This window comes from Plectropomus leopardus, chromosome 1 (genome assembly GCF_026936395.1).
Source record: "Plectropomus leopardus strain MGB_pleo_1.0 chromosome 1, ASM2693639v1, whole genome shotgun sequence".
Lineage (NCBI taxonomy): Eukaryota > Metazoa > Chordata > Actinopteri > Perciformes > Serranidae > Plectropomus > Plectropomus leopardus.
Window position 1 is genome coordinate 30,117,266 of NC_142176.1, and position 20,413 is coordinate 30,137,678.

At 37.3% G+C, this 20,413-nt stretch overlaps 2 protein-coding genes across 4 annotated transcripts; one reads left to right on the plus strand and one right to left on the minus strand.

Annotated features, from left to right (window-relative positions):
- The first annotated feature begins 1,749 nt into the window (after positions 1-1,749).
- On the plus strand, positions 1,750-9,823 carry wdr93 (WD repeat domain 93). Of its 3 annotated transcripts, none has more exons than XM_088079770.1 (16): positions 1,750-1,971; positions 2,813-2,924; positions 3,197-3,398; positions 3,653-3,717; positions 4,417-4,495; positions 4,589-4,674; positions 4,860-4,944; positions 5,268-5,349; positions 5,618-5,688; positions 6,453-6,542; positions 6,679-6,810; positions 7,221-7,431; positions 7,539-7,599; positions 7,727-7,883; positions 7,989-8,175; positions 8,354-9,823. In XM_088079770.1, exons 2-16 carry the CDS (start codon positions 2,853-2,855, stop codon positions 8,451-8,453), a joined length of 1,680 nt encoding a protein of 559 aa, XP_087935896.1. In that variant the 5' UTR covers positions 1,750-1,971; positions 2,813-2,852; the 3' UTR covers positions 8,454-9,823. The 3 variants fall into 3 exon arrangements, with proteins under 3 accessions (XP_087935896.1, XP_087935883.1, XP_087935891.1); XM_088079757.1 differs by having other exon boundaries at positions 1,753-1,971; positions 5,193-5,349; positions 8,354-9,815; XM_088079765.1 differs by having other exon boundaries at positions 1,755-1,971; positions 5,193-5,349; positions 6,456-6,542; positions 8,354-9,810.
- A 195-nt stretch (positions 9,824-10,018) lies between these two features.
- On the minus strand, positions 10,019-18,885 carry LOC121942778 (gonadotropin-releasing hormone II receptor-like). The gene is made up of 4 exons (XM_042486032.2): positions 18,702-18,885; positions 14,896-15,499; positions 13,168-13,372; positions 10,019-12,522 (listed from the first exon to the last, which is right to left on the minus strand). The coding sequence occupies exons 2-4, from the start codon at positions 15,442-15,444 to the stop codon at positions 11,996-11,998; spliced, it is 1,281 nt and encodes a 426-aa protein (XP_042341966.2). The 5' UTR covers positions 15,445-15,499; positions 18,702-18,885; the 3' UTR covers positions 10,019-11,995.
- Positions 18,886-20,413: the final 1,528 nt, after the last annotated feature.

Below are 20,413 nucleotides of genomic sequence, written 5' to 3' on the forward strand. Positions count from 1 at the left end.
GAACTGCAAACATGACAAGTTATGAGAAGGTGAGTATTTGATAATGGTTGGCATGTAGAACAGCATTTTAATCAAATGGAAACACACAAAGTCATGTTGATGCTGAAACATTTAGTCAGTGTGTTTTTATTCAAACAACGAAGTGGGAACATCTGAACATGAGAATGTAAATGTCAACAGCTCCAATCATAAACATGTCACCTTTTGTAAACCGCTCTCTGTTTTCAGTGTCTGAGGTGTTGAACACAGAATCACGTGGTCCTTTCACACCTTCCAGTCCCTTTCGTTTAGCGTAGATAAAACACAACATACACAGATAATGGCAAACTGTTTTAACATGTAATTCTTCCTAGTCAAAATGAACATTTTACATATCCATTCTGCCGTCACTTTTTTTCCATACAGGTTATTGTACTTTCAATTTCAGATATAGTAGATACACAGAATGACCAGTCCAGATATCTGCAATAGAATTCTTAATAGGAAAATCTCTTATTTCAGATATCTACTGTTCATTTATTAAACTCCAGTTGTGGATATCCATAATTGCATATTTACTGGTCAAAATGTATTGAGGCTTTCCCAATTAGTGGTTATCTGGAACAGTTTTTAATTTTGGATATCTGATATTAAAATTATGACTGGGAATGCAATTGAAAATATCCACAGATGTATCATGGATTTCTGTTAAAATTACATTATGGATACCTGGAATTCTATTTCGAATATCTGGACTGTTTTTTCTGGATATCTAAAATGATGTTGTGGACATCTGAACTCGAAAGCCTAATCCACATGCCTGGCAAAAGTGAAGTCATTTTTCAGACTCGGAAGAATGTGATTAAAGATATCTGCAATACATATCCACTCTATATATGTCATGATAAACTAGCCACTTCTAATTTTTAGGATTTAAGGAGATCTTGAATTGACTTTTTACTAGCAGAAGGTTTTAGATATGTTGAAATGCAGTTTCCAGCAGTACATGTTATTTTGTAAATAAATAAGAATAAGAATTTATTTTGACTAGAAGAAATTCTTATATGGATATATAAAATACAATTGGGGATAGTCAACGAACCCTTGTTATGTTATAATTGCATCCTATCTGGTCCTCAGCAGACGTCCGTTTGTGGATATCTGCCTTTGCATCCTATCCGCAGGCTGTAGATGTCTAAGTAATAATAGCAGTTGTGGATACCCATAATGGCTTTTTTACTTGTCAGACTGTATTTTGGATGTTCAAAATTACATAGGCCAATGGACATTATAGCCTACAAGTCTGGAAAATGTTTAAAAGCCTAAATATAGCTTCAAAGTGTTTCAGCGTACTTGGATAGCAATTTGAATCTTAACAGGAGCTCTAAGACATCACATGTTCTCTGTAGCATCCACGTTGTTCCATGTTTTTCCCAGCCCACCCCATTTATAATTGTTATTATTATTATTGTTGTTATTATTATTATTATTATTATTATTATTATTATTATTATTATTATTATTATTATTATTATTATTATCATCATCATCATCATCATCATATTTTTTCAGCACTGTTTCCAGGTCATTTTCTTGTTGTTCTTGTTTTTTAAACTTTTGCGTATTTTTATTTGGGGGTTTTTTTTGTGTGTATTTTGCATGTGTGTTGGGTTTTTGTTTTTTTGTTTTTTTTACTAATTTTCAGGAAATTTGCCAGTAATTTGTTGGGAGGACATGTCTTCTTTCGTTGCTCATTACATTCTTAACGTTTTTTTGAAAGAAATCAAGCTTATTTGCTCGGGTTTCAAAGGTTTAGATGCACATGAATACACCGGAGTCAGAGGAAAGACCTCTCAGCTAAGGAAACGAGACATCCGAGCAGCGCGTGAAAGCAGCACGTGTTTATTGGGTACTCCCTCCACGGATATGGCAACAGTTGTCATGACGACCATGATACACTTTGCGCCCTCCTCGGCTGCTCTGTGTGTTGAGGTAAGAGTATTGTTGTGAAATAAAATGACATGTCGCGGTGATATATGTTAGGTCAGCATCAGCTCCTCCGCACTGTGGACACTGGAGCTCATTAGCAGCAGCTGCGCAGTGTTAGCGGAAACTGTGCTGAGCTAACACGCCTCACCATGCCTCAAAGTCAGACACGTTTTTATAAAGCACTGAAATGGATTTATACCTTGCATCTGAGTTTATCGTTACTTTGTGTGCTAGCTATGTTTTACAGTGAAGTTGTAGGCCTAATGCTGCTGTGTATCTGAGTAACGTGAACTTTTAGTCGAGTAGATGGGCCTATAGTCTGCTTACCGGCAAAGTCAACCCCGGAGCACCCCAAAGTTTTATCTTATACATGCATAGCATGGGTCCCCAACATTAGGAAAGTGCCGGATGCTAACTTGCATATGTTGGGCATTTTGCATAATTTACCTTGTTTATATAAGTGTGCATAATCACATATACTGACATTATTTCAGCCACTGCTTGGCCAATTTGGACCTCTTCTTCTTCTTCTTCTTCTTCTTCTTCTTCTTCTAATGATTAATATAATAAAAATTAATATTTCACCATGTGGAACTGATCCTCCACTTAGGTTAAAGAGCACAGTACTTTGGTACCGCTGCATATAGTATGTCTTCCTGGTTAGACTTGTTACATGCAGGAACGTGTGCACGATTTTTAAACATGACAAAAAAGACAATATTAATGGTAATTCATTTAGATTATCTATCCATCATCTCTTGCTCAATTACTGTAAATGCAACGGTTTACAAACAACAAAATACTTTATGCAAAATCAATTTTATTACTATTATTTTATTCCTAGGATTTCCAAGTACACCTGAGAACGAACCCCAAACTCAGATATGGAAGCAGCTTGCAAAACAGAGACATCCAAAAAGAAAGCACCTACCTTGGAACCATCCAGTGCAGCACAGGTAGGCCCACAGCTGTGGAATGTAAAGTTATTGGGTTATTTCTGGAGATTAATTAAACGTCACATTCTTGACAACCCATCTGGCAAAACCCTTGATAAACTATTATTTTAACCCCTAGATGAATAGAAGATGTGTCCAAGGGCTCAGGCACACAGAGCCCTCGCTTTTTATATAATTAGTGAAGATAAAGAGGTTATTAAATAAAAAAAAAGATGATTGTTGTCTAAAAGTAATGTGGGTATTTATTTTTTCTGGTATGATTTATCTGTAAGCTTCCTCTGAGCACCAACTGTCTGGCATGCTCAGACGACGGCAGTTACCTCAGCCTGGGTCACTCGCAGGGCTTGTCTGTGTGGTGCGCATCTTCTCTGATCTGTGCTGCTGAGTGGCTGCACGACACACTGGAAATTACATCTATTCAAATGACCAGAATGGGTGAGACGGCCTATCTGCTCGGCACTGTTGATGATATGGGTGAGTAGCATGCCTCTCTCATCCTCATAAAACATGGAAACAATCAGATTTTTACAATTGGAATCATTTAGATTGACATTTAGTTGTACAGTTGAAATGCTGAAGTCATAAAATCATTTCTGCGCTGAAGTGAGACAGTAACAACTGTGAGTTAGAGAAACAAAAAGTTATAACTGGAAACCCAAAGAGGTTTTCAAAAAGTGTCAAAAATGTGTCGTCATACTGACATGAGCAGCTTTCATCTTCCACTACAGGTGTTGCCCGAGTCTTTGCATATCACTGTGACAGCATTCACCTCCTCACTGTTATTAACATCATGGTGCGTATAGTCAGTCTCATTTCTTAATATATATATATATATATCTTGTCATAATTGCTTCTTCACCACCAATATTTTTTGTATTTTTAAAGAAAAAATATGCATTCATTGAATTTTTTACAAAACATATAAAAACATACACTTCCCATTGAACATAAAGGCACACAAAATGGCATTCCTAAAAAACACAAATACGCTTTCAATAAATGGAAATAAGGCACATGCTGCTGTACTCATGACAAACAAAGCATATAACAAAGCTGCTCAAAAAGTGAAAAATAAAAAAATAACAGTAGTTCACTGCAAGGTCTTTGCAAAATCTTTCTCCTCCACAAATGTCATAACTGAGTCCAAATCTTATCCACCACATTGCAACAATCCATCAAAGAGACTTTTCTTGCTCGATCTGTTAATGGATTTCCATAACACATCAATTTTATGTTTTAGCTTCAAGTAAAACATGTTTATTATTTGTTTTGTTAAGTCTACAGTTTACTGAGAAGCATAAAAAACTTTATTTGTTGTTGATAAGGGTAGTTAATGAAATACGTGAAAAATCAAGCTGTTCTTTTTTGATGATTGTTTTTCAAAATGTCATGTATATTTATGACATAATTTCATTTTTTAAAAAATTAATATAAATCCTTCTAAGAAAATATGTTTTAAAATAAAAGATTCAAAAATGTCATCCACTACCAGGAAAATGTCAACAAAAGGAGCATTTGCTTGACATTTGAATTGTGTGAAGGTGGAGATTATGGAGCCGTGTCACTCAGATGTGAGTCACTTCCTGTTTGCACTGTTTTTATTATAGGATTATAAAAACTGTAAATCCAAATATTGATTCAAGAGATTTTCACGTCTCTGGCAGGTAATGGTGCAGCTTGGCTTGAGGTTTATAACTTCCCCACAGAAGCATGGCTGAAAGAGTTAGAGGCGGCGCAATCACAAAATCAGGTATAGTTCTGAAATTTGATTGCTATACTGGTTTGTCCATGATTGTCTCTTTACTGGTTTTATATATAATGTGTAAAATGTTAACTACTTTAATTCTGCTGTTGTCATTGAATTACAACTACAGTAACTTTATTTTTATTTTTATTTATTTTTTAAATGTGTATTCATTCGTTTATTATCCTCAGGATCCAGATTCATCTGGAGATGTGGACCTGAAATGGTCTCCAGTTGCAGTGGTAATTAAAGTAAAGGCACCTAAAATTTCAGCAGGTATAATATAATTTTATTTATAGCTAGAATGTATTTTGTATTCTGTTATCTGTTGTATAACTTAATATTCATTAGATATTTATCGTTTGTAGTATGTGTAAGTGATGGTGTAGATGTATGTGTCCGTGTGTATTTCAACACACAGTTATTCATGTTTTTGTGCTTTTATGAATAGACGTAAAAGAATAAGTACGAGCACACATTTCAATTAAGAATCAATACAGCAGCACGTTTCTGCTGCTTTGCAGGGGCTGCATTGGATGGTCCCCCTGATGTGTTGCAGATGACAGACTTTTTTACACACTGTTTGGCTCTGGACGTAGAAACCAGCAGCAGTCAACAATGGGAGGAGCAGTCTTCTGATACAGACGCAGAAAAAACGAAGGAAACGAATGAAAGCCTGAGGTACGATAAAGTTTACACAAATATAAGCAGCTGAACTGTTATTGATTGCTCTGTTGCACAGCTAACACATGAAATACATACATGATGTTTGCATGAAATATTTTTCAGCCTTATAATTATTTTTTTTCTGTTTTGGTCGTGCTGAATCCCTGATTGCATCCGCAATTCTGAAACCAAAATTGTGCCATTGATAACACGACTAACCAACTCTAGATGCAGAAGCTCAGCGTTTTCCTGCTCAATATCAGTTACATGAAATGTTTTTCAGATGTTGTACCCAGCACTTCCTTCTGCCTTGTGGACAGTTTCCTGGTGGCAGTAAAGCAAAGTCTCAGCCAGGTTTGTAATGAAGAGGGGGTGGGGATGTTGAATATCTGATCTTTTGTGATTTGCCAGTGTTTCAAAGCATTTTCAACTAAAAAAGATATTTGTCAGTCTCCAGAATAATGGGTCATAATTGTTGTTGTTGTGTTTTAATGAATAGTCCTCATTAAAAGCAAATTGACGGGCAAAATGGTCCTTATAGATTTCATCCCTCATATTAATCCCACCCCTTTATTGAGGCATGTTTAAGTCTGTAGCGGCAAGCCACACTCCTATTAATCATTTTAAACCTGGAGCAACATCAGTTTTCTTGTCCTGCGTTCAGACACCTTTCACAAGCATTTTCAGCTTTGAAACCTGAGCACACTGGTTTGATTTCTTTTGAAACATGATTAAAAAAGCACTGAGCAATTTGGCAAGAGATGTTGCAAGAAATTAGGAAAAGGTGACAAAGAAAGTGCCATAAAATTTATTTGGAAAAAAAAGAGTTAGATACAGATGGAGAAAATATTAGAAATTAACAATAATTTAAAATAGGGAATGTTTCCAGAAATTACTATTAATTATTATTTTTATTTATTATATTATTATTATTATTATTATTATTATTTCCTGTATATTATGTGTGGGATTTTTTTGTTTTGTTTTGTTGCCTTTTTTCCTTTTTTTAATAATTTTTTTTTACATTATTTCTTTTCTTTTTTTTCTGCTAAATTTCAGGTAATCAAGTCAATCTGCTCAGACTTGCTAATGTCTTCTTTAATCTAACCTTTTCTCAGCAGGGTTGCCTGTTGCTATCTGTGTGTGGTGGAGTGGCAGCCATAATCTTCTTCAATATTTGCTGCAAAAAGCACCAAAGAACAAACCAGGTAAGATACTCATTTTTCACATCTTTAAAATGTGTTGCCTGTTGTTAAAAGCTCTCGTCGACTGTGCTTCTTTCTTCGTACGAGAGTGGGTAATAGGCATATGTTTCTGGTTTTGACCCTTCTGTTTTTGAAGCAGATGTGGAGCCCACGCCAGATGTGTTGTGGCCAAATGCAAAGGAAATCCTCTGCTCTGCTGTCAGTAGATGCACCCGTTTCGTAGCTCTTGGCCTTGACGGTGCTTTGGTGTGTGTGTGGGACAGGCAAACCGGTGAGCAAATCTCATGGTGAGGTATCTCACCCTAAATCCTACTCCGTGTCATTTAGCTACAGCAGTGCAGTTTATCAGATTTCTCTTAATTCATAGATGCCATCTATGGGGGGGCATTAGATTTTATGACCATGTTCTTGCCTAAAGTGTATCCACTTCAATGACTCAGTGAATTCGATTGAATTATTCGTCTCAGTTAGCTGTGAGATATATTTAGAATTTCTCTGAAAGGAACTTCACTGAAAAGCGATAATGAGGTCGGTTCACTTTTTGGAAAAAAAACAAAGTGACAATTTATGTGTTTTTGTTCTTGTGTGTGTGTGTGTGTGTGTGTGTGTGTGTGTGGTTTTGTTGTAATATAAACAAGGCTACGGTCCGGTTGATTCTCATTTGTCTCTTCTGTCCCTCAGGGTCTCCTTTGTCTGTTATCTGCATGTCAGCAGCAACACACAGTGCCTTCTTCAGGATGTTATTTGTGAATTCCTGGCCACAGTCTGCTGATGACTTCCAGACTTTTACCCCAGCAAACATCCATCTTTTGGTGTTGTGTAAAAGTGGAGCAATTCATACAGTCACAGCGGGACGAGGGACACAGTCCTGCACTGTGCAGCTCACCGAAAGGTTACCTGAGTTTTACATTTCTCTATATTCAACGTAGGTATTTAACTCTTTACTGTCGAAAGCATTATTATTATTGCTTATTGTTATTATTTTCTTTATCTCTATAGGCCTAAAGATAACGGGGAACTACCAACTGTCACTGCACCAATACCATTTCTGCAGAGTTTGGTAGAAACACTGAAGTTGCTACGAAAAAGCTGAAAGCTGTTAGAACAAAAGGAATATCTTAAAACATATGGTATAATAAATTTAAACTCTTTGGGTCCTGCTGTCATGTTTTTCTTGTCTTCACTAGTTGCTCATGGTGCAGAGAAATGGGAAAATGTTCCTTCAAGATGTCATCAACAAAACCATTGTTTGCTTCTTGATTCCTCCCACAACTCATGTGATCGCCACTCCCTGCAATCCTGTCTATGCTCTGAACATCAAACAGCAGACAATGTTCATTAAAGGTAAACAAAAGCCACATTTTTGTTTCGTTTTGCATTGCACCATAGCAGAAGAAAAGACTTAATGAAGGAATCGCTGGTGAAGTACTAAAGGCTTTCATTACACAGGTGACCAGGACCCGAGCTGCAGTGGGTCTCCTGAAGAAGGAACCCACAGTAAGCTTTTCATGTTCTATTTTGGAGAGCATGACATCATCAAGCCGAATATCATTTTCCTTCAAGATTCACCACGGCAACAAAACACACCGAGCCGTGTCATTCTCGAAGACACCTGCAATCTCTACCTCCAGCACAGGTGACTCTCTTTGTGCCATCATGTAGGTATAATCTGCATGTGGTATGCACTTATTTTTGAAAGTGTATTCCTAAAAATGAATCCGATGATATGAAGACTACTGAGGACAAAGTAATAATAATTCGTAGTTAATCATTAAAGTCGTATCTTGTTTGTTTTTTTCTGTTTTCGTGTGAAGAGCACTCTCAGTCGATGAAAGGAACAAAATCATAATGCAGACATGGAAGCAGCTTCAGGAAAGTGCAGAGCAGAGACACAGCAGAGCTGCAGCCAGCTGAGAACAGCAACAGATCTTTATTGCACAGAGGTACTTTTGTATTAATGTGCATTTTAAATTTATTGTGCATTTTATATTTATTTTATGGTGGTTCGAAGCGTCTACTAAACCCTTTTAAACATTGACTGCACTATTCTCCTCGACACACAGTGCCTATTTATACAGTTTTTTTCTGTGTGAAACTTCTGTAATTAGTGCAGTATAGTATTCCAGCTCTATTTCTGTACATTTTTAAAGCAAATGTGTAAGTGGAAAAAATATATTTAAATGCTTCTAAATCATCCTAAAACATTGCATTGAAGCCAGTTTTCAAGGCAGCATTTTCTGTTTATTAACATTTTTGATGAATTAGAATTTCAGGCAGGCATACAGTATTTATATAAAAAAAAAACAACCACAGATGGAATAGCTTTTAATCTAGTAAGTAATTTTTATCTTGCTGTTATGTAAATTCTGTAATATAGTATTTTGTGCAAGGATTTAAATTACAAGAGCATATTGTCGCAAATGATGCAATTCAGGAAAATTAATAAAACCACAGCTAATGTAGACAAAGCTCAGAGGAATCAGTAAATGCCATGGTGCCAAGGTTATAGGATTGTGTTCATTCCTTATGATGAATCTTCATATGTATGAGTAAGAATATGCTGTAAGTATTTCTTTTTAATTATTGTTAGTTGAGACAGTTTGGTGCAACAGATTTAAGGCTGATCCCGAATTTGTCTTAGTGTACAAAATGGAATGACTGTTTTTTGTGTTGATGTGGGCAAAATGTTTATATCTGTGGATCTGGAACGCCGTCTGTGAATTTCAGAAGGATGAGTGTGTTCATGCTGATTATGACTGGGCTGTATTTAGTCATGGCACGTTGGCATTTTGTTGCCGTTGGGGTCCATGGATGTTTCATCTGTCATGGTTTTAATGTCAGAAGACAAAACATTCAGATCAGAGTGCAGAGATTTTGTTAAATTGAGTTAATTGATTAAATTGTAGAATCTGTCATTCAGTGGTTCATTTAGGGCTTTGACTGTGTTTGCTGTGGAAGTTTATGTTAAGTTTTGTTTGGGTATAATAGGCAGCAACAAAAGAAAGCGGATGTTGTGTGTAGCTAAGCAGTCTCATGCCACTAATGACAGTTTTTGATGTAATGGAAAGAAAAACAAAAGTAGCATAATGTAAGGTGGAAATAGTGACTCAATTTCAGCTTTAAAGGCATTTCTTTGTAATAAACCAAAGACAGAAACCCTGCTTTACAGGCTCATGCACACATAAGAAAGAGTGGTTTGCAGTGTAGGAGCATGAGTTTTAGTTTTATGTGTGCCAGTCTGACACATTCACCTTCAACGGCGGCATTAATTAGCAACTCAATAACAAGTATCAAGGTAATGGCAGAAAGGATGAAAACACGTGAGACGTGCTCACCCATTCAGAAAATCTCAATCTATCAGAGAGCTTCTTTATCTACAACCAATCAGTATGTGTGGCTGTTTAATTGTTACTAATCGGCTCTCTGTATTAGTTTAGATAGGAAATAATGGAAATTCTTGTGGCAGAATGTACTCATGGTGTTCATTTGAACCGATGGAGAGCTTTCTGGATCATTTGTATGGCATCGCTGAATCATTTGTACTCAAACTGCACCAGTCAAAGGAAACGGTACTGATACAGATTTTAATATGTGCTTGAAAGCCTAATTTGAATTTCTAAAAGCTTCCTGAATGTTGATGCGAAACGGCCAAACATCATCGAGACCACAATGAAAGCACAGGTTCAGAGCTCTGTTCAAAGAGCCTGGCCTGTGTTGTCGTCAACATCAGATTTTCTACCCGTTAAAAAAAAAGATCAGATAATGCCGCAATAGCCTATTAAATTAAACAAAGCACTTTCAACGTGGCAGAGAGTTTAATCCTTGTCACTGCTTGCTGTTGGTTTGATGTTCTCTTGTAAGTTTATTATTATATTATTTCACTATAACATAAAAAACAAACCTGCTGTCAGCACTCCCAGCTTCAAAGCCACTTAAAGAAGACATCATATTAAATATAAAATTAGCCTTTTTATACGTGTTTTTTCTCTCTGACATAAACACTCATTAGTAAAAGCTAAGGTACAAACAAAACATATAAATGACAGTGACACTGATTCCTTTGTCAGAAAATTGTTTTTCTTCTTATGCTAAATAATAATTATCATAATAAATCCTAAAATAGCTAAATGATAAATGATTGTAAAAGGTGTGTGGAATATGCCTTTTTGCCTTCTTGAAGGGTGTTATACATGAGCATAATCTACAGTATACATCTTACATGTTGGTGTGATACATATAAGCTGAACTCAGTGAAAATGTATTCTCGGAGGTTATATTTAAAATACGGACCATTTTCCTGATTGCATGTCAAACTGTATTTATATTTTTATAAATGAAATTATTTAATGCACTCATTCAGGAAGAGGAAATGCATGAAGAAATGCAAGCAGAAAGTTAATGAAAGCTGGGTGATATGTAGGTATCAATTTAAAGAATGTTGTTATCTATATTTTCAAAATTATTACAGCTTGTAGCTAAATTAGAAAGTGATAAATCCTCCACATAAGGCCTGAAATGCACCTCTGTGCCCAGATTAAATTCTTTTTCTAGATACATAATTTCTATTTTTAAACATGGAAGTAGCATAAATTGCTGCAATGTCCAGTAATTCAGATTTCCCCACCAGATGTAATAAATGTTGGTCAGCAAATCACGTTAGATCATTAATTAAAAAAACTGCATTTTAATGCACTACTTGTAAAATTATGTCAATCTTCCACTTGCATTTGCATTTGAGGTTAGGAGAGTCATAGCACCTCAACATATACGTGTCTCATTTCTTGTTGTGAACAACAGAGGAAAATTGCAAAAATGCATGCTTTTCTCCATAGAGCTAAGGATGATTTTAAAGCCATCTCTGCCACATAACAAGTTGTCACAATTAAAGCGTAGAAATGGCCTTTCCATTTGGGCTCAATGACTCATCACTGATTAGCAGCAGCATTCCCCTCAGGGATCCTGCAACTACACATCACCACAGACAGAGATATGTGTTTGCATAAGACATCTGCACAGAAATTGCGTGGTATTGCGGTGTTACAGCTATTTGCATGCTCAAAATTTCGGCTATATTTGAGAATTATTCCTCTCAGTCTCAACACAGTTCATTGTAATTTCACCTCTGAAAATTGGCAATGTTTCAATGGACTCACAATAGACTAAATTCCAGTGAATACATTTAATTCAAGATGACCACAAGTTACAGTGTACAGAGCACTAAACATTCCTTTATAACAGAAGATTGTTACAATTGTGTTTTGAAATCTGTGCATTTAATGAATACGCTTCCCCTCCTCAAGGGTTTTTTTGTTTTTTATACAGAAGCTTTTCATGATTCATGATGTCAAAATGACATACATTTCAAGTAATTCTGCACCTAACACAAGACACTGACTTAATTGGAATAAATAAAGCAGTCTCAGACATGATGAGGGAGCTTCCACTCTGTACTGTCCTCATATGATGCTCTGAGGGCTGGATGGGTTTGAATCTCTCTCTGCATTGTTGTCTGCTATTAAAAAGCTGCTTCTTCTTGATGCTGACTCTGCTGTGCTGTGGTTATCACAGCACAGCATGAATCTCTCCTGACTGACAGTGCTCACATCTTTTTTTAGTGGAAAAGTGTTGGCAGCACAACTGAAAGATCCAGTTAATACCGTGTTGTTGTCGTGATCGGACATTGCGGTGGCATTGCAGTTAAACCTCCGTAGCCCCTTTCGAAAGTGAATGGTAAACAGGCCGTAGATGACTGGGTCCAGGCAGGCGTTGACGAGCCCAAAGATGAACAGGATGTGGGTCAGTGAGTGGGAGACCTTCCCCTCCAGGTCATCAGGGAAGAACCAGTACCACAGGCCCAGCAGGTAGTATGGCGTCCAGCAGATTATGAAAGACGAGACGATCACGATGCTCATTTTCAGCGTTCTCATCCGGGCTTTGGGGATGTTATTCTTCGAACACCGCAACTGCACTTCATTGGAGGACACTGAGAGCAGAACACATGACGGACACAAAACATGGCACACGTTACAGGGCGCAACACTAACTCTTAAAAGTAGCAACCGGGCATCAGCTTTTGTTTGCCAAAACTGAAAATATGGTCTCCATTTATAGTCACCTTATTTTGAGTAAACACGAAACTGTGCAAATATTCGTCTGCTTAAAATTGAAAATGTGATACAAAAGAATATTTGAAAGCTTTACAACGGTAACCAAGCAAAATTCGATGTAGTTTATGCTTTATCTGACACTGGAACACATCTGTACACACCTATGCACGTGCAGTGCTGGTCATGGTTTACGGCAATATATACTGCCAATGCAACAAATAATGATCTATTAATTTTGGGGTACACATTTTGCTGTTTTATTTCCCTAGTTTTTTACACCAAAGCTCAAAATGGCCTTGAGGCCATTTTTGTTGAGTCATGCATTGTAAAGCCTTTAGTCGTATTGCCTGCAAGTATTGCCTTCTCATTCAGATTTAGATTTCAGGTGTAGGCATGGTGCAATAACTGCTTTGTAGTGCATCTTAAAACGTCAAAGCCCAACATCAAACACAGCAGCAATTCTGTTTTATAAAAGCTAATCACTTTAGTGAACTGATCCACAGAGCTTCATTTGTACTCACAGTTGTCCGTTTTCAGTCGTTTGGAAATCTCACAGAAGATTCTGGTGTAACAGGTGATCATGATGACCAGAGGCAGCAGGAACAGGCAGGAAAAAGTGAACATGTTGTAGGCTGTTTCATGCCAGTGAGTGACAAAACTTCCACGTGTGGTGCACTGAGTGAAGTCCTTGGGGTAGATGATGGTGACATTGTGAAACAGGAACATCTGAGGAGGGAAAAGAGCAATAATCAGACAGGCCTAGAGATAATATCCATGTGTTTGGTGATCGTATTATTATTCAGTGATAACTTTCCATGCTCTGGTTGATCTGTCTCAGGATATGAAATGCATTAAGCCGTCTAGTGAAAAACATTTTTTTCCCTCCACCTTATAGAGCTTTTCAGACATGCAGATATTTTTTGTTTCATTTGCCCAAGTTTGTTAATAGAGCTCTCTGAGATTGGGTAGGATAGTTCAGGTGTAGACCTGTTTTGTGGCTGATCTAGACAAAACACGGACAAAAATATATCTCAATCAATAACTAATCAGTCAACGTCAGTTTTAAGAATCCAGCCTATTGGGAAAGGAGCAAAATGGCTCAGATACAAAAGACTTCTTCCATGTTCACTGTAAAGATTGAGACACTTTTTGGATAACAATGGAGGCATCAGGCTGATTTTCTGACATATCAGTGAATGCTAGTGTTAGCTGTCTGAACTTTTGATATGATGTTGATAACTAGCACAGGAGTCCAAAGTGTGTCTGCTCCTCATGGATGGTTAGGACAGTCACTTGGGTGCGGCTGGGGCATTACTGCTTCAAATTCCGTATCTCAGTAATTTATGAAAATATAATAATGGTAAGTGTTTTCTTTTTCATAACAAAATGTGTGAACATGTTACATTTTAAATATTAATATATATACAATTTCATATTAAATATATAATTCAATTTTATTTATTTAAATTTAAAAAGAAAAAAAATGCGAGAATGCGTTTTAAACCTCCCTGAGTGGGTCGCACTCATAACATGCTATCCAGTGTCACACCCATCCTGCCAGCTTACCCTTTCCCTCAGACACCGTTTCGGCTTTGTTACCACCTCCCTTGCTGGCTCAAAGGCGGGACAACTCTGCCACCCCATACAATGTTCGTATCTTTCAGAAAGAATGGTGAGACGGTGATATGGTGACGGAAACTTTTCCCAACTGACCTGTTCTCCCCCTGTTAGCAGGAGAAATGAACAGTTGGATTTGGTCTCCTCGTGGGAATTGATGGAAATTAACAGATTCTTTAAGGTTATGTGGACCTGTACGCTCACAGGACATCCCGTTGTGGAGCCTGAGGACGCATCTTGATGGGCGTTACATTTCTTTGTGTAAATTTACCTTTAATATTGTTTCACATTGGTCCTCGCCTGCACAGCCTCCCTCATGGTGATGATTACAGTTTCATGTAAACAAAACATTTTGGCAAGAAACTCTTCTTGCTGATGGGATTGCCGTTTATTTCAGACTTATGTTGAGAGGGGAACGTGCAGTGGCACATTTATATTTTTTAATACTTTTACAGATTACAGATTTACAGATTGTAAATCAGTGGAGACAAAATATTCATGTCAACAACTTAAACCAAAGAAATAATTACTACATCAGAGTACAACAGGTGGCCATGTCCCTCTGTGCATGTGAACGCAGACACTTTTTAGATGGCTCATGTATGAATGAAAACCGGTCCTGACCTCCTTACCTGAGGGACTGACAGCACTATGCTCATGCCCCACGCCACAGTCAGCATAACTCTGTTCCTCTTTCTGGCTTTACTGATAGCCAGAGGGTTGAGGATGGCTGACTGCCTATCCAGACTAATCACCATGGTGACAAAGGCGCAGGAGTACATCGCCTGCAGCTTCAGAAACATCAGTAGCCTGCAGGCAAAGTCCCCAGCAAGCCACTGGACTGTGATGTTCCACACGGCATCCACAGGCATCACGATGAAGGTCACCAGCAGATCAGCCACCGTCAGGTTGATTATAAGCACCCTGACGTGGGATTTCCGTTTCCCATCGCTGTGCGCCGCCCACAGTACTGCCAGGTTGCAAAAGGCCGATATGCCACAGAGAATACAGGTGATAATCACTCTGACTTTGGCTGCTGTGGTGAACGTGGGCAGCTCCAGGTCTTCATCCCCTGCAGTCCGGTTGGAAGAGGGCGAGGAGCAGTTGCAGCTGGAGTTAAGTTGGTGGTCTGTTGTCAGGTCATACATGGTCGCTGCAGAGTCACACAGAGTGGTGTTCATTTTCTGAGGATCGCAGAGGAAGCAACATTCTGCTCATCCAACATGAAGATCAGTGCTGGAAACAAGAGTAAAGCAAAAAGAGGCAGTCAGCAAGGTTCAAGATGGATGAGTCAGAGGCCATTAAGTTGACGAACGTCATCCAAACAAATCTGTGTAACAAAAGAAACAAACAACTCATGAATGAACTACGACCACCACCAACGCCAACAGTCCAGTCTTAGTCTCATCTGTAAGGTCAGCCACTTTATATGTCTAATATTTATTTCCAAAAATATTAGAAATATGTCAAAATATGGTTTTGTCTAACTTAAACCTCATCATCGCAGCTGTGCATATATTATCTATTTCTAATTGATAAATATTTTGCATACTTGACATAAATTTGTGAAATACAAAAAAACATGTTTCTGTCATGTACATATATATAAATATGAAATGAATAAACTGAAATAACTACATGAAATGAATGTGGCAGCTTTTTATTGCAAACATTTGTTACGAATGTCTGTATGTATGTTCATAAGGGAGATATTTTTACTTGAGTGTTTTTTTTTTTTTTTAATTAAAAACCTAAGTACACTAACTAATATGATTTAGCAACTTACTATTTGCACACATGGTTTTAAAATCGTACTGGTTCTCCCATGAAACCACTGAAGAAAATCAGTGTAAGTTTGCCTATCAGAGGCACAGTTTGCAGGGTCATGCCTTCACTATCCTACGGGAAAAAAAAGTTGCATACCCAAGGCCAGATTTTTTTCCCAGAATGGCAAAGGCATATTAGGATTTGCCCTGCTCTCCCTCTGATATTCGCTGCTTTCGTTGGGTTGAATTGTTTTGGTTTAAGCATGAGGAGTGAGATTGGTTAGGGTAAGGGTAGGTATCAGGGTGAGCCAAAGCAGAGCAGCACAGGTCATGCCTTTGTCATTGTAGCAAAAGAAAAAAATCCCAGGTGCTCCAAAATGACTGCTTCCTGTATGAAGTTTGAGTAACTTCATGTGTAGGCTACGCAGAAGATTAGTCATCGTACTTCTGTTGTTGACTAGGTTTTGTCACAATTGCACTGTAGATCTACTGGATTGTAAGATGTATTGTATGTATTCCACCAAGGCCAAATGGCTTACCTCGCAATGTAAAAGCCCTGGGAGATAACTTTTTGGTTAAAAACATTCAATTCTGAATTTAATGTTAATTGCACAATGCACTGGCTATCGAACAATAATTTAAATTTAAAAAATGTAAAATTTGTTTGCTCTAAGCCTAACGTTCACTATGAAATTCTGCCTGCCTGTGGGTACGATCTCCCGGGAAAAATGAAGGATGGATTTAAGGCACTAAGGGAGGACTTCAACCAGTGTGCAACAAAAGCAAGAAGATAACTGTGCTGTTTGTTTTACCAGATCCAGTGCTTGCCATCTTCAGCAAAGGAGTAATTTGGAAGTGAAAGAGAGATTTTGCAGTTGTCATTGCTGTCCACAGTGGTGGTTGAAATGGCAGAGGGAGGAACAAGTAAAGTAATAACAGAAATTCTCTCTCCAATGTTGTGTATGTTGATGACGTTGTTTAGTGTCGCGTATGTGTATAGTTGCTAAGCTCTGAAGAAAATGAAAAGTGATCTTGCTAGTCTTAGCAACAGTTGCATCAACAGTAATACCACTTGGAGGCGCTAGGTGGGTATACAATTCAAATGTTGAAAACATCTTTTTTTCCACTCTAACTAAAATAAAAAATAATTTGTGTATGTGCCTTGTGAGTCAGATTTGCTCATTGGCTGATACTTCGCCCTTCAACCCAAGAGTTATGAAATTCTGGTCCCTAGTTTTTCAATAATCCTGCTGACAAACAAACCAAACAGAAAAAAATTGAATGAATAATTCATGCCTCAAATACATCTCATCAGGAGGAAGTAATATGCATACATGGAGAGTATCATTCACAGTGGAAGTCGGTTAGATGGAAAGATGATGCTCACAAACTGTGAGGGACATGGCAAGTATGAATATAGTACATTTAGCTAATCGTACATGGTATGTGCTTCTCGACAAGTCCATGTTTTTCTAAAGTGCATGTTGTCATGCTAATATGCAACTGCAATTTACAAATGGCTTCCTTAGTAATCATAACAACATGGGAACAGGGAAGATGTAAATACATTTTAATGGATTCATTAAAAGTTTTAATAAAGATTATTATAATGACAACAGTATCAGCCACAGTTTGGAAACTAAAACGAAGTAGTCACACTTTAATTAATCTTTGTTGTGCAGTGAGCCCTGACAAAAAATGTTTCCCAGTATATTGCAACAAGAAAAACAGTCTTTATGTGTTTGACTTGTAGTTTTAAAGTCAAATGAACTCTTGTTTAGTGTCTCCATGCATTTAATAAGTGCCTGGAAACCTCTTTGTTATCTGTGACAGTGGTGCCCACACCTGCACAGCACAACAGCTGCATCACTGACTGATGCAGACTGACGCTGTGAATACAAATATCACACCATGGACTGTTGGTTGTTAGTATTTCAGAGTGATTCTTAATAAAATGTACTTTTTGAATCCATTAATTTGTTACAAAAAAAAAAAGTGATGTCCCACCTATGTTTACAGTAATGTGACTAACATGTTTTTTTTATTTTCTCCTCATAATAAATTTCATAACAGATGAGCTTTCATCATAGACATGGTGGTAGAATAGATGACACATAATGTCAAATAATCATAATGTAATCATGTAAATGTATTAAATGTGATATGCAAAGTACTGGTCTGTTAAGCAAAATTACGCACACGCGCTGTATGCACGCGCTTCTCGTTGATCCAGTCTCTCTTTCTCTCTGTCTGTCTGTCTGTCTGAAGATTAATATAAGTAATCGATGAAACCAAATATTTTCTGATAGTTAATAAACAATCCCAAAATATTTCTTAACTCGTTCTGATATTCAAATGTCACGAATATGTGGGTGATGGAACCAAACATGAATTATTTAAGTCAGATCATACTATATATCCCCCCAATTTAAAACTGATACTGGCATTTATCCGCACACAGAGGACTTAAGTCACTAATTTGAGAAAAAAAGTAAAGAAATGTTACTTAAGGCGTGAGGATGCGCACAGATTTTTGTTATTCCCACATTTGACTTAGTACACGTGTTGCTCTTAACCACATTATAAACAAAACTATAATTCATCCACTGTATCGAGTTCCATCTCTGTAACCTCAAACTACAGAGAGATTATTATGCGAAAAGTAAACTTACGTTCATGAGCAGCGGGGAGGACTGTTGGTATAGCCTTTTGCGTAAATCTGGGACCTCAGATATTTTAAAATGACCGCAGGACGGCAGCTTCTTCGGTGTTAGTGTCCGTTTGTTTTTAGTAAGGCTGCTGTAAGTTTCCCAGCTGACACAACAACACCTAATACAGCTGCAGCTCCTCTGATGTCCAATGCGTAAACCGCTCCACCTTTATCCACATATACCAATCAGAGTCGTGCAACAAACTCCCCAGGGTGGGGCCCCTCATCTCAACATTCACTGGCATAACCTATAGTAAAAAATGTCGGTCAGTCTTACGAAAACAAAATTGAAAAATATCAGTGTGTATATGTTGTGTGAAATCCTGCAGTAAAAGCTGCTGCACCATTATGTAAGACGTGATTCATGAGATAAGACACAAGCAGCTGAGACTTTGCTGCATGAAAAACAAAATATTCTCTATGACTATGAGAAACATATCTGCAAATAGCAAAAAGATTCAAGTCTGCATCTGAAGATTAAAGAGATTGTGGTGGACCTACTCATAAAGACCTTAAAGCTAAGCAAATCATCATCACAAATTAGTCACAAACGACGCATATGAGGTCTTATCATCCCTCTGACCTCTTGCTTTATGGGGTCATCTTCCTGCTTTAGGCTGACCTCTGTCACCCCAAAATTCACCTCTAAAATTCAGTTCTTGACACATTTTATCTCATTTGTTTGATCTTTGTTAAACAAGATAACAGAATTAGCAAATGAGATATAACATGTTAAAGGTCCAGTTTGTAGTAATTGGGTTCATCTGTTGGTAGAAATGTTATATAACGTTCAAAACTATGTTTTCATTAAGTTACAATAATTTTAAAATAAGAATTGTTGTGATATTGTTACCTTCAAATTAGCTATTTGCATCTATATAAAAGAGAGATAAAGAAAACTAGATACAGCTGCGGAGGAGGAGCCCATTCATTCCTATGAAAATTGCTCAGTGGCACATGAGACCAAAAAGTTTAACTGCCAAAAAATATGTAATTTCTTGGATCTGACATATCGCTACAAATGTGTTTCACAGGCAGATGTTTGCCTTCTGAGAGCAATCTACTTTTTCTAATAAAATGATAACAGAGATTTAATAAATATGTCAGAGTACATCTAAGTGCTGGGCTCTGTTTCCATGGTAATGTCTCAGTGAAAGTTTAGCACAGGTCGAGCAAAGGAAGAGGGGTGATGAGGATTAATTATAAATCACATTCCTTCTCTTTATATATTTTAAAAACTGTCACTAAAGGTCCGTTATATGGTGGTGCCATGTGAGAAATTGAAATAAAGTGATTAACATTTCACATTTATTCACATTTATTCCCTGCAAGGGTGATAAATGCGTCTCATGTTATTATGTTATTATTAATATTATGTTATTAGGATGTCTCATGTAAGCATTTGTAAACTTACTTCAGCTGCAAGTAAACCTCCACGTGTACAAAGAAAATACCATAAAAAGTGATTTTAGTGCAACCACAACAATATTTTATTAACATCTCATCCTAAATCTGCATAATTTAGAAGCTACATTTAATCATAGTGAGAATAGCTGCAGTCTTTTGGGTGTGTGGGTTTTGATATCATTTGGATGACTGTTATTTTCCTTTAGGTTAGGTGGTCTGCACATTCATTAATGTCTATATTTATCTTCATCTCAATGCATACAGTAC

Excerpts from the sequence above, each read along its gene's own strand:
- wdr93 (XM_088079757.1), top strand. The coding sequence starts at position 2,853 with ATGGAAGCAGCTTGCAAAACAGAGACATCCAAAAAGAAAGCACCTACC. Across the intron at positions 3,718-4,416 it reads TCACTGTTATTAACATCATG|GAAAATGTCAACAAAAGGAG; the intron begins GTGCGTATAGTC and ends ATCCACTACCAG. Across the intron at positions 7,884-7,988 it reads GCAGACAATGTTCATTAAAG|GTGACCAGGACCCGAGCTGC; the intron begins GTAAACAAAAGC and ends TTCATTACACAG.
- LOC121942778 (XM_042486032.2), bottom strand. The coding sequence starts at position 15,444 with ATGAACACCACTCTGTGTGACTCTGCAGCGACCATGTATGACCTGACA. Across the intron at positions 13,373-14,895 it reads TAGTGCTGTCAGTCCCTCAG|ATGTTCCTGTTTCACAATGT; the intron begins GTAAGGAGGTCA and ends TTCCCTCCTCAG. Across the intron at positions 12,523-13,167 it reads ACGACTGAAAACGGACAACT|TGTCCTCCAATGAAGTGCAG; the intron begins GTGAGTACAAAT and ends TTCTGCTCTCAG.